This window comes from Pseudorasbora parva, chromosome 5 (assembly GCF_024679245.1).
Source record: "Pseudorasbora parva isolate DD20220531a chromosome 5, ASM2467924v1, whole genome shotgun sequence".
NCBI lineage: Eukaryota > Metazoa > Chordata > Actinopteri > Cypriniformes > Gobionidae > Pseudorasbora > Pseudorasbora parva.
The window spans coordinates 42980129-42993357 of NC_090176.1; the positions used below are offsets into that span (position 1 = coordinate 42980129).

A 13229-nucleotide genomic window follows, 5' to 3' on the forward strand; every position below is an offset into this window, starting at 1 on the left:
CAGTGAACATGGAGAAAATGATGCCATTTCATCTTCAACCCTAACAGAAAATAGAAAAAATAATCTACAGACTCTCTGTAGAATTCACAAGAATACATATTGTAGTAGATCATACATTTTACCAACATCTTTAAACAGGATTTCCACAATTTTTAACCACTGCATTTCTATGATATTGAAGTTGTTTTCTGGATAAGACTTTTATAATCACTCAATTTCAGACTTCAAACATTAAGTTTTACTCTACAAGAGAGAGATATATTTTGTTAAAAACTTTAGACAAAAGCATAGGAATATATCCACGGCACAAATGTACAACAAAGACTGGGGCCTGTTTAAAAGTTTACCTGTTCCAAACTAATATAAAGGTTTCCAGAGGGTCTGTTTTCCCCCACTGTTAGGCATACCATCAGTACTCCCAGCACAAAGGCAGCAGCTGCTAAGACAGCTGAGAAATTCAATAGACTTTAGAGAGCACCAATGGCCAGTACAGGACCTAAGGCGGCCCTTGATGGCACCCATGCCATCTGTCAGAGGGCCCTGATAAACTAAAGTTTATTATTAGACTAAATCAGATTCTTAGGCCAGTCATCACACAAGCTCTGTGACTATGCTTTGATATTGCATTGAAAAAAACATTCTCTCTACATTTGAATTTCTCAACATTTCTTAAGATTTTCAAAATGAAAAATGAACTGAAGTTCTGGACAGGTTTTGTGAGATCAAAAATCAGAATGCCATTCAAATGACTCCCAGTTATGCCAATGGGAGCATTTAGGGCCTGTAAAAAAACAGAATGCAAGAGATTGAGACAAGCTGCTGTAAAACATTGATGCACCTTTAAATATTCAGTATATAAAATAACTTCTTAACCATAACTGCCAAGGACTCTCTCATAAAATGCTGCACAGGGCAAAGAGAATGTAACACCTCTGGTGACTAATGACCTGCTTGACTCATTCACTTCTTCTTGGGAAGTTATAAGAAATCATCAATACAAAAAACAAGCCAGAGTTCAAGCAATACACACAGATTTTGTAAAATATTTATACAGCACACAAACCAGTCAGCAGCCAGAACCCTCACACTCCATCTTTCCACACACACGCACACACACACATTATGTTTTTGTGAATTGTGGGGACTTTTCATAGGTGTAATGGATTTTACATTGTACAAACTGTACATTCTATTCCCCTAAACCTACCCATCACAAGAAACATGCTGCATTTTTACATTGTTAAAAAAACATAACTTAGTATGTTTATAAATCCATTTACATGCTTGCTGGTCCCCACAATGTAGGTGATCTCAGGTTTATATTAAATTGTGGGGACATTGTGCCCCCACAATGTAACATAAACAAGTGTACACACACACACACACACACACACACACACACACACACACACACACACACACACACACACACACACACACCTAAATCAGTATGCACAAATGTACTGCTATAATCAGCCAGACATGCTAATTATTTGGCATCGCACTGAAAAAAAAAAAAATGCAAACAAAGTGCAATATTGCCCATGTTTATTGAATGGGTGCTAGAATATTCCTGTACAGCAATGGACATGAGGCAGATTTATGCAAAGCATACATACAGTAACAAAGTCCTGTAAACTGTAACAACCTGCCAGCTTTATGACATCGTAAAAGAGAAAGTCTTTCCTCTCGTCTTATGGCGCAACTTCTTTCTTCATTTATTTTATACAACTTATATTTTCATAAAATACACTATAGCCTTTAAAAAAATGGCAAAAGCATTATACATTTTATGGTATGCAAGGTACAAAAAAAGGAAAATAAATATGGCATTAATATTTTATAACATGCATGCAAGCAGCGTATGCATTAGACTGACAATTTATGAGATGAAACTTGCGTTTCACATTTTACCATCAAAACAAAGCTCTAAACAATGATTCTACATTTGGACCTTAAAGCTCTGCTTTATTTTGTTTTGTACCTTCATGGTTGAACTACAACAGCTTCAGTTTTTGATGTTTTGTTTTAATACCGGTTCTTACATTAGACACCATCTCCTGCCATTTCAGCAAAGGCCTTTTGGATGGATAGTTATACTGGCACAAGAGAGAAGGTTTGGTAGTTCTCAACAGAAAGCAGCTGAAGGAAAGAAATAGAAAATACAATGCTTGCGGTCAGGAAAGGCCTACAAATCTAGAGCACCAGGTACAAATGGGGTAAAGATGGCGCTTTATGTACATTCTACAGGTTTAGTAGCACCATTACAAGCTCAAGGCGCCTCACTGGGAGGAGAAAAAGTTGACAGGTAAGGTAAAGCTTTGTAGGGAGGCAAGAGTTCAAAGTAACGTGGACAATTTAGTAATCAGCTGTCCACACAGGCAATGCAACGCGAGCCTGTGGAGTCTATCTTTAACTGCGCTCTGTAAGTTAAGATGGTTTGGTGAGGTGGAATACAACAGAGACGGTGGATGATCGGGGTCACTTCTGGACCGGACAGCACGTGAGGAATCAGGCGCTTTGCTGCCGACTTCTCAACTTTCCCTGGGCCCCACCTCCAGAGCCTCCTCGTCCAGCCGCTGCTGCTCCTCTTCCTGTAGGAATCTCTTTTCCTCTACTAACTTCATACGCTCGCGAATGTTTTCGGCCGAGGAGGCCATGTCGCCCGGGCTGCCGAAGAACTGCTCGCTCCTGCAACCGGGGCGAACGGGATGGAGGGAAATGATGACAAAAACAACACATATCAATCTCAGTGACTGTCGAAAGAGAATATCCTTTAATGCATACAATTAGTTTGAGGCAAATAGAAATTAATTTCATTACAAAAATAAAATAGTTTTTTTTGTAATGGAAAAAAAATCAGAACAGACTGTAAAAAATGCAGACAGCATGCATCACAACTCCTTAAATAGTGGTTAAAAGGGATCATATTTTTAAACATTTATTAATAAATAATATTAAATATGAATGTGGATGAATAAATTATTAGTAAATAGACAAATAAAAAAGTGAGGTAAAAACAGGCAACATTTTATGCATTTTGCTGAGTCTCTTATTCTAAGTGACTATCACTGCATTCAAACAATATATTTTTTTTTAAATTCATGCACTCTCTAGGATTCAAACCCATGATCTTGGGGTTGCTAGTGCCTACTGACTGATAAACTGATTCTGCATAAATTGAGAATCACATTTTTTGTTGTTTCAAACAGAGATCATGATTCTTCAAAATTTTGAATAGACAACTAAATAAAATAATGTAATTTAGTAGAATGTCTGACTAAATATTAATTGTTGTAATCTATTTAATTAATTAGAATGAATTATAAAAATAAAAATAAATACTTCACTTTTTTCATTACTGGATGAATCAGCATTTTTTAATGAATCTCTTAAATTAATGATTCAAGGAAGTTGAATTTGTATTTAAACTGGGTCATTAATGTAGTAGAAATGTGAAATATTTTTTGAATTTGATGCCTTCTAGACTGAGAAAAGCCAGAAAATGTATTTTTGGCTCATGTGGATGAAAGAAAACAATTCCCAGAATGCACTTGCTTCGCTGCGGTCACTCCCAAAGTCACTGCTACTGGTTTGTCAAAGCACAAACGCAGCAAGAGTCAGATTACGATCACGAGAGCTTAGGTAAGCGTGGGCACGGCATAGGTTCACAGTGCGTGTTCAGTCTGGCACGTTTTCAGTTCATGCCTTTGGAAGCTTAACTTTCATAGGAATTAATTTGAGAAGTTGAAACACTCACTCTGCTCTGCACCGCTCCATTTACATGAATGCCTGCAGCTGCGAGCGGAGTGCTGTGAGTGAGAGATCCCATTCCCCACGTGCAGATTGCGCAAAGCCATATGCTAAATTGCCGAAGTAACCATTTAAAGTGCCAAGTTCCTTTCAAAAGATGATCTCCATTTTGATTGCTACTGTAGACATCAGTGTTTATATCCAAAGCATAAACTTTTATTCCAGTACTTCTGTGATCATCATGAATTATTGTAGCACTGAAATAATGATATTGTGTGGTTGCAAAGATTATTTGTGAAGCAGTTTCATACCTACACATGATAAATGATTCCTCTGAGCAGCTTGAACGCAGAATTCAAATGTTCCGGTATGATTTTGTCAAAGGTGTAATAGACACAGCTGAATTGTTGTCATTCAGTATAAGATCACATGGGTTTGAATCACGATTAATTAACGATTAATCTCGCAGCTCGAGCTAAAACTAATAATAGCTGACAGAAAAGTGTGATAGTGGAAGAGTATGATAAGTGTGCTGCACTTTGGCTTTTCGGGTCTTACCCATCAGGGAAAATGACTGGCACAGTGAGCCTGTCCAGCAAACCTTTCCCAACCGTCTCCACCTCTTCATACGCCTCCACATCCACCATCAGCTCGGCTAATTCAGGGCTCTCTCTCAGAATCTAAAGGCAGGGAGAAAGCCAGTTACTGTCTGATATATTACAGAGCTCTGGCTCGGAGCACAGCCAGGGAACTTCAGAGAGTGTATTACAGCTGGGAACCTTGGAGACAGCAGTAGATGAGACAGACTAGTTCTCTACATTCTTAGAATGAAACAAACAGGGGTCCTGAAAGTCTACATCGAAAATTTCGTCAATCACACATTGGAATCCTCAAGCTTTGGATAGATTGCAGCTCGAATACAATATTTTCAAAATAAACTTTTTACTTAAAGGAAGTGCATGTAAGATTGTGGCCAAAACTGGTACTGTAATTACTTTCAAATGAATGTAGAGGGGTGTACCCCCCCTCCCCCTCCCCCTGATTCAAGGTTGCCAGATAGGCTGCAGCATCTAGCAGGAACATTTGTAACTGCAGCTGTGGTAACTAGAGCAGAGCTGGCAACCCGGATGCAGAAACACTACTGACTTTGTAATTGGTAGATAGGTGGAGGGCGGAGCTTCAGGCCAAAACACAACATGTCAACATCAACATCAGTTGAGGGCTGCAATAACAACTTTTAAATGACAATATCCTGGCTGGACTACTGTTGTCAGTGATGTTTTTGAAATTAACATGATTTCTTATTGTCTAGTGACATATCAGGGACATTTTATGATTCATTGAAATACATTTCTTACATACAGTTCCTTTAAATGATGATGATGATGATGATACTAAAGAAAAAAGTATGAAATAAGTAAAAAGCTAATTCATATTCTTTTGAACCCCACTGTAGGTTCATAAATGTCTCAGCTTTCATTTGTCTAAAAATAGACCAACATGCAGAATTCCTCTGCCATTAACATAAATAAACATGCAAAGGAAAAAACTTTGAATCTGTGCAGTCAAGAAGCAGATCAAAGTTTTTGCAACGCTTTAAAATATTGTTTCACTTTACATAGTTTAAACTATACGTTCAGAACGGTTCACCAAAAAATGAATAATTCATCATTTACACATCCTCATGCTGGTACAAACCCATTCGCTGTTACATTTTCCATGGAACACAAAAGGGAGAAAATCCAATGAATCCTGCTGCTCATCAAGATTTCTCATGTTGTGTTCCATGGAAGAAGGAAATTCGTACAGATTTGGAACAACATGAGAGTGAGTAATTGACAGACTTTTCCTTTAGGTATCCCTTAAAGCTGGCATGACATTAGTTCTGCCGAACTTCACCAACCTTCTCAGCAGCTGTGTGGAAAGCACTGGCCATCTCCAGCCTGTGCTGCCTCTCGTCAGACGTTACTGTGAACTGTTTCCACACACGGTTGAGTCTGGGCAGTGTGTCCCCCGAGGAACGGGTGGTACAACGCAGAGACTGGCACAGCACCACTGTGGCCTGCAGCAGCTGGCGGCCGTAATCATAGGTGCTCTGAAAGCAGAAAAGGAAACTTTACAGTGAACCGTTACCACCACATGGGCTGGATACTCTTATGACATACTCCTAGAAGCATCATTTTTTTTTTATTTCTCACACATATACTGGGGAAAAATTAGCCTGGATGCCAGCTGAACTTAGCCCTGCCCACAAAAATTATATGTCGGGCAGTTTGGTCTGGCCTCGCTCCATAGAGGAGTAATTATCCCTGAACAGAAACTGTTCGGACCATTGAAATCATCAGGGAGGGCTTTAGACGATGACGGACAGATGATCAACAGTAATGTAATCATGCACGTCATCAAAGGGGCTTGGATTATATTTGTTCGAATCCTAAACGGAGAGCTTGTTTGTATATGCATTCACCTTCACAATTTCTCTCAGAAATGATGATCATGTTGGGTAAGTACTCTGTGTATCATTAGATTACTTTATTTTTTTACAACACCGGCAAAGATTGTGTATTCCAGTGGCGCGTGCAGACAGGAAATTGCATTTTTTAGTTTAGGGTCCAATTCTCACTATTAACGAGTTACTTATTAGCATCAAGTGCAACAACCTTGCTCTTCATTACAACTGTGAGGGGGTCATTTTTTTATAACTCATCCATTTAAATTATATTAAAGGGTTAGTTCACCCAATAAATGAAATTTATTCCACACCTGTAAGACCTCCGTTCACCTTCAGAACACAGTTTAAGATATTTTAGATTTAGTCCGAGAGTTTTCTGTTACTTCAATGAAAGTGCATGCACACTATTCTGTCTATGTCCAGAAAAGTAATAAAAACATCATCAAAGTAGTCCATATGTGACATCAGTTGGTTATTTAGAATCTCTTGAACCATCGGAAATCAATTTTGGTCCCAAAATAACAAAAACTACGACTTTATTCAGCATTGTCTTCGCTTCGGTGTTTGTTTTCAATCTTCAAATAAAAACTGGAATGGTTATAAATCAGCGTATTGATTCATGATTCACCAATGTTACGTGATTTCAGCAGTTTGACACGTGATCTGAATCATGAATCAATCCGCTGATTCACAACCGTTCCAATATTTACTTGAGGATTGAAAACAAACCTGGAAGAGAAGACAATGCTGAATAAAGTCATAGTTTTTTTTTTTTTTTTGGACCAAAATGTATTTTAAAAGCTTCAAGAGATTCTAATTAACCCACTGATGTCACATATGGACTACTTTGATGTTTTTATTACCTTTCAGGGCATGGACAGTATAGTGTGCATACACTTTCATTGGAGGAACAGAAAGCTCTCAGACTAAATATAAAATATCTTAAACTTTGTTCTGAAGATGAACGGAGGTCTTACAGGTGTGGAACAACATTAGGGTGAGTCATTAATGACATAAATTTCATTTTTGGGTGAACTAACCCTTTAAGCCTTAAAGTTCTGCATAATTAAGGGGCACCTGAGAGCACCTGCATAATTAAGGGGCACCTATTTTAACCACCTTGGTTAAAATTGCAATTTTCTCACAATTTACAAATAGTTGGAAACATTTGGGATATTGTAAGTCCCCAACTGAACAAAATATATAACACTGGCCTGGTGGTTTTCGGATATTTACTGCAAAAATACAACATAATGCACCTTTAATAGTTAGTTAATAGTGAGAAATTTAAATTTAGTTAAAAAACTTAAAAACTTAAGACTTTTTTATGAAAACTTCAGATTATAATGGCATGAAAATTTGTTAAAACAACATATGTCATAAGGACATAAAGTGCTGGAATGTATTTAATCTATGAGAATCTATGATTTGGATTAAATTATTATTGGATCAAAACTAATATATAACATTATATAATACATTAATAATAATAATACATTCTAAATGAAATAGGGGCTTTTCACATTAGCAGTCTTTAGCAGTGGATGAGTCAATGTGGCAATATATTAAATCAGTTTCAAACACCTGTGCAACATCCACAAACTTCTTGTGTTTCTCCAGCAGTACTTTGGTTTCTTGTGAATCGTCTCCCAGTCGGATGTGGGTCTTTAACAAAGCATCAAGCAACTCTCCTAACCACTCCACAGCCTGCGAAGAAATGAAACAGACCTTAAAGCTCCTCAGGAACTACAGAGCCACTTTAAAGATTCTTTCCAATTGAATTTCAAGCTCTGACCTGCGAAGCATCTTCCTCACACTTGAAGAGCTGTACCATCTGCAGCATCTTGAGTCTCCTGACATCAACCATATCCTCACACCTATAAAATACAAGCGAACACATAAGACCCTCTTCCATTTCTCTTGGTACACCAGGTGCTGTGTCCACGATGAGAAATCATAAAAAGAGGAGAGGAACCTCTGTTTGCGGAGCTGCATGTCCTCCATGACGCTGTGAATGTGGTCGATATTGTCTTTGTTCTCAACGCCTACATCCTTGCTGTAGGAAAAAGACGTCTGGGTAGACATCTGGTCAAGCAGTACTTGGCCTTTTTCTCTTAAACTTTGCAAGGCACCCTCTGGAAGACAGTGAAAGAAACTAAATATACCAAAAGAGAGGAAACTTTTATATCCATGTAAAAGTAGTCTCAGAGATGGACAGCAGACCCACTGACTGCTCGATGCATATTGCAAAAAAAAAGACAAAAATCACTTATAACTCTTTTATGTCTTTTTTATTTGATTTTTAAGTTTAAAGCACTAATAAGCAAGTTAAAGTGTTAGTTCACCTAAAATTTGAAAACAAATTCCTATAATTTACTCTTAATAGTGCAAATAGTGTGATCACACTGAAAATCCCAAATACCCGGATGATGCGCTTATTTAACTGAAACAAATCAAGTGTGGAACGTTAGACACTTTGTGCACTCAGCTGTCGCAGCTTTTCTTATAAAGCGGAGATGGGGCTATCAGACTTTGATGTTGGGTGACAAAATTAGCTTATGAAATTAACTAGACGGCTGAGTGGACAAGATAATACATAGCATTGAACAACTTTTATTTAAATCTATATAATTTAGATAAAACAGCTCTAGACGACACAATAACAAAATTAACTTTATAACAAAATGAACAACAACCGTATGTCTGGGTGGTTTTTGAAAAATCAAACTGGTTATATAACACTAATGAATAAGCACCAGAAGTTTTGGTTTATCAAACTTTAATTACAAGAAACCAAATCAGGAATATGAGTAGGAGAACAGGGCTTCCTAACCTACGCTCTTGAGTTTCTCCTCCAGATGTTTTAGAGTTTGCTGGATTGCAGCTCCATCTGCAGGGGCGACGTCCGCACAAAGCATTCCCAACAGCCCGTCCAACTGCTGGGACAACTGAGAGAAACAAATAGACACTGGCATTATATTTATATATTTATATATATATATATATATATATATATATATATATATATATATATATATATATATATATATATATATATATATATATATATATATATATATATATATATATATGATTTGGGGAGGAAATCTGTGGAACGGCTTTAAAGTGCCATTATGCCATTCCATCCTTCAGGTGAGACTTTAAACTGAGGTCCTGACTCTCTGTGGTCATTAAAAATCCCATGGCACATCTCGTAAAGACTAGGGGTGTAACCCCGGTGTCCTGGACAAATTCCCTCCATTGGCCCTTACCAATCATGGCCTAATAATCCCCATCCACTGAATTGGCTCTATCACCCTCTCTCCTCTCCACCTATCGCTCGTGTGTGTTGAGCGCACTAGCGCCATTGTACTGTGGCTGCTATGAGACCCCTGACAAGAGTGTAAAGTGCTTTGGGTGTACAATAGTACATATGGAAGCGCTATTTAAATGCCTCATTAATTCATTCATTTAAAGGTGCACTATGCAGCTTTCCGTCCACTGGAGGGCGCCTATTCAAAACAAATCGTAGTTTGATGACGCAAAGTGTGAGCGCAGCATCTTGGGAGATGTGGTCTTCTCATCACATAGTTTTAGTTTGGCAGGGTCGCCGCTAGCTTAGCTTAAAATGCATTTCCCCCACATATCTAAATGTAGCAAAGTACCAAAGTTGAATAAGCCCTATTTCTAAAACAGTTGGAGTGTTCCTTTAAGTGTTTCTCCGTTTGTGTTGTTGTTGAGCTATATTAGTTTGCTTTCAATCCAGTGCTTACTGACACGTCCCAAACTTTTTAACTCAAATCAGGATATAGACATATGCATAATGTGTATATCTGATCGTTCAAGAGTAACCTTAGGATAATGAGCATAGAAATAACACATTCAATACACTCGCGCGAGCGCTGACAGGCAGCAAACACACACAGCCTGACATCGGAGTTCGGCGTTTACATCACTAACTCTTTTAGTGCAATCGGGTATATTATACTTTTATTTGGTCATTAAGCAAGATGGTGAGAAAGATTCGCCTTCGCGTTCACGATCGCGGAACTGCAAGAACCGTCAGACTCAGCTGAAGAATAAAATCCGCTTTATGTGTCTGTGGGGTACGATCAGAAAGAGGCTCGTGCCAATAACACGAAAGCTGATTTGCTGCAATACACGTGGCATGCTTGTCTAATTTGTAGTTGTAATAGAGCGAACAATAGTTGGTCTAGCGAAAGGAAGAACTACAAACACCACGGAACAAACACACACATACACACACACACGTGCTCGCGTGCTGCGGGAGGCGAGAGCATTTCAATGAGGTAGCGTTACATGGACGTAGGAAAATTAAGACCTATTAAACATTATTTAAGACCTAGAACGCAATGCTTCCGCGGATTTAAGACTTTTTAAGGCCTTATATTTTGATTTTGAAATTTAATACTTTTAAGACTTTTTAAGACTCCGCGGGGACCCTGTAATATCCCCAAAAAGCACTTTAAATATGTAAAGTATAAAGTATAAATGGCATTTTATGTTGACTTCAAAACATTTAACTTATGCGATTTGACATCAATCAAAGTGAAATGAGAGGAAAATAGAAAGAAGGGTGAGACTTGATTTTATCCTTCTGGAATTTGGAGTGGATTGTGAAGCGTAGGTGATAAACACCACAGTGGAGCCAGGTGATTGGAGAGAATGGGATACAAATATAAGGCATTTTGTGCCATTAAGTTATTTCAGAGGCTGAGCAAGTTACATTACATTTTGACAGCATTTCATTTGGAATACCATGCACAGGTGAAATGTGCACAAGACCAGAACTGTAAAACTATTTTAAAAAAGTAATTTTGATTTAATGTTGACTTTACACAGATCTGATAGTATTACACTGCATATAGTGAGATAGCGTCTAAGTAGACAACATTTTCACTTAAATCTACATTCAAAAGATGTTTGTGTTCCGTGGAAATCTGCAGAGCATAAATTAGAATTCTGTGAGAGATTAGATATCATCTGGTCGTACAGAATCTTACATCTTGTGCGGTCATGTGGAACTCATGGGCAGACTGCAGGACGTTCTGTCTGAACTCTAATTGGCTGGCCTGCCTGTAACAAACGTCGCTAAGCTGCTGCTGCAGACCCTTGAGCTCCATCAGGTCCTCTTCATCTCCTGCGCTCAGCAATGCTGCGATCTGCTGGTTCAGCTCCACGTAAACAGCAAACCATTCCTGCAGCAAACAGCATGACACTGGCTGTTAAGACACAGTTAAATAAACCAACAACACTCATAAAGATTACAGGTCCATAAACACAGTACACCAATCCCACAGGCCAATGGCCACAACAGCTCTAATGAAACAAACATACACAAAACTACAACCCAACAAAATCTCTAAAATGTAGAACATCTGCAGTTTATGGACTGATGAATGTCCAAAACACCCCTAAACATCACAGTATCATTTTTACTGTATCAAACATGCCATTCATATGTCTGTGTTTGTAAATTAGCACCATGTTAGCTTTCACAACCATTTTCATAGGAAAACTAGGTTGTATTTCAAGGTGATCACAAATCAATAGTTAACAAGTGGGGAATACTTGGACAAGGATGACTGCCATTATTGTTTCTACAAAAAATATAAAAGCAGCAAAACTGTTTTCAACATTGATAAAAATAAGAAAATGTTTCTAGAGCAGCAAATCAGCATATTATGAATTTTGAGGGATCATAATGTTTTACTGTACGTTTGATCAAATAAATGCAGCCATGGTACGCGCAAGATACTCCTTTTAACAGTAGTGTATATACAGACAGAACAGAGACCAGTAAATAACCACCTAGCAACAAGCTGAATGCCATAGCAACCACAAAATATTCTGGCAACCAATTACAACCTCATACCCCCACATTTTTTACTATTGCATGGACAAGGACCACTAATATGTTCTTTAGAAAATATCTAGATAACTGACTGTAGTGTCCAAAATCCCTATTTATGGAATGTTGAAATAACACCATCTTTCAAGAAAGCACACCACTTTGGCAACACTTTGCATGCTGACTAACATGAAATCGCTTTTATGTAACCCACGGTTTAAACCATGTCTATAATTGGCTCAGTTCCTGACTCAACATCACAAAGAGGTCACTGTTCAACAAACCATAAAGCCACTGAGTCACGCACTCCAAAACAACACCTTCCTGTAACAACACATCAATACCAACAACTCTGCATCACAGAGATCCCTGTAAATCACAGAGGCTGTTTGTGATCACACTGAGCCACAACCATACTGAAGAATTACAGAGGCGCAGAGGCAGTAACTACTTCAGACAAGCCAAGAGCACACCACAAACCACAGACAGCCAAACAGCTGACCTTCAGGAAAACTGACTGTGGGTGAAAACCACATCTTTAAAGCAATTAAAATGCATTTTATCAAGACTGTAAACATTACATTGTGTGTACTAAAATATCCTAGGTAGCCTGAATTAAAGATTTAACATGAATCTAAATACACAATTATTCAAGAAGATTGGAATATGACTCCCTCAAGTAAAATACATAAATACTGCCACCTACTGGCAGGACATAAACTGCATGATTGTGGCATTTCAGAGTCACTTTTCTGTGCTTACAAATTTACTCAAGTTAGTGAAAATATCTACACAAAAACAATCTACATGAAATGTCTGATCTCAGCAGTTCTGATTGCTTGAGTTCTATGAGGTACAACAGTTGTTCTCAAGTTTCAAGCCAAGTACCAACTCTGAACATTAAGTACCACAGTGTTACCGCCAATCTTTATTTTATTTAGAAATTCAAAGCGATTTTCTGTCAGTAGACAAGCTGAAAGACTAAGTAACAGACATAATATAATCAATGAAAATGGCTGTTAAGCTCCAAAATCTCAATGCAAATTTCATTCAGCAGGCATGTTGAAAGTCAATAAGTAAAACTTTACAACAACCAATTTGTTAACACTAGTTAATACATTAGCATGAACTATCAATGAGCAGTATATTTTT

At 37.9% G+C, this 13229-nt stretch overlaps 1 protein-coding gene across 1 annotated transcript in view; it reads right to left on the reverse strand.

Annotated features, from left to right (window-relative positions):
* Positions 1-1531: 1531 nt before the first annotated feature.
* sestd1 (SEC14 and spectrin domains 1) overlaps positions 1532-13229 on the reverse strand; it is a 48423-nt gene continuing 36725 nt past the window's right edge. The window contains exons 12-19 of the mRNA XM_067444428.1: positions 11230-11424; positions 9039-9153; positions 8181-8340; positions 8001-8082; positions 7790-7912; positions 5657-5848; positions 4312-4433; positions 1532-2691 (exon numbers count right to left, since the gene is read on the reverse strand). Of these exons, the coding sequence (XP_067300529.1) occupies positions 2535-2691; positions 4312-4433; positions 5657-5848; positions 7790-7912; positions 8001-8082; positions 8181-8340; positions 9039-9153; positions 11230-11424 (1146 nt within the window). The 3' untranslated portion in view covers positions 1532-2534. The remainder of the gene's footprint in view (positions 2692-4311; positions 4434-5656; positions 5849-7789; positions 7913-8000; positions 8083-8180; positions 8341-9038; positions 9154-11229; positions 11425-13229) is intronic.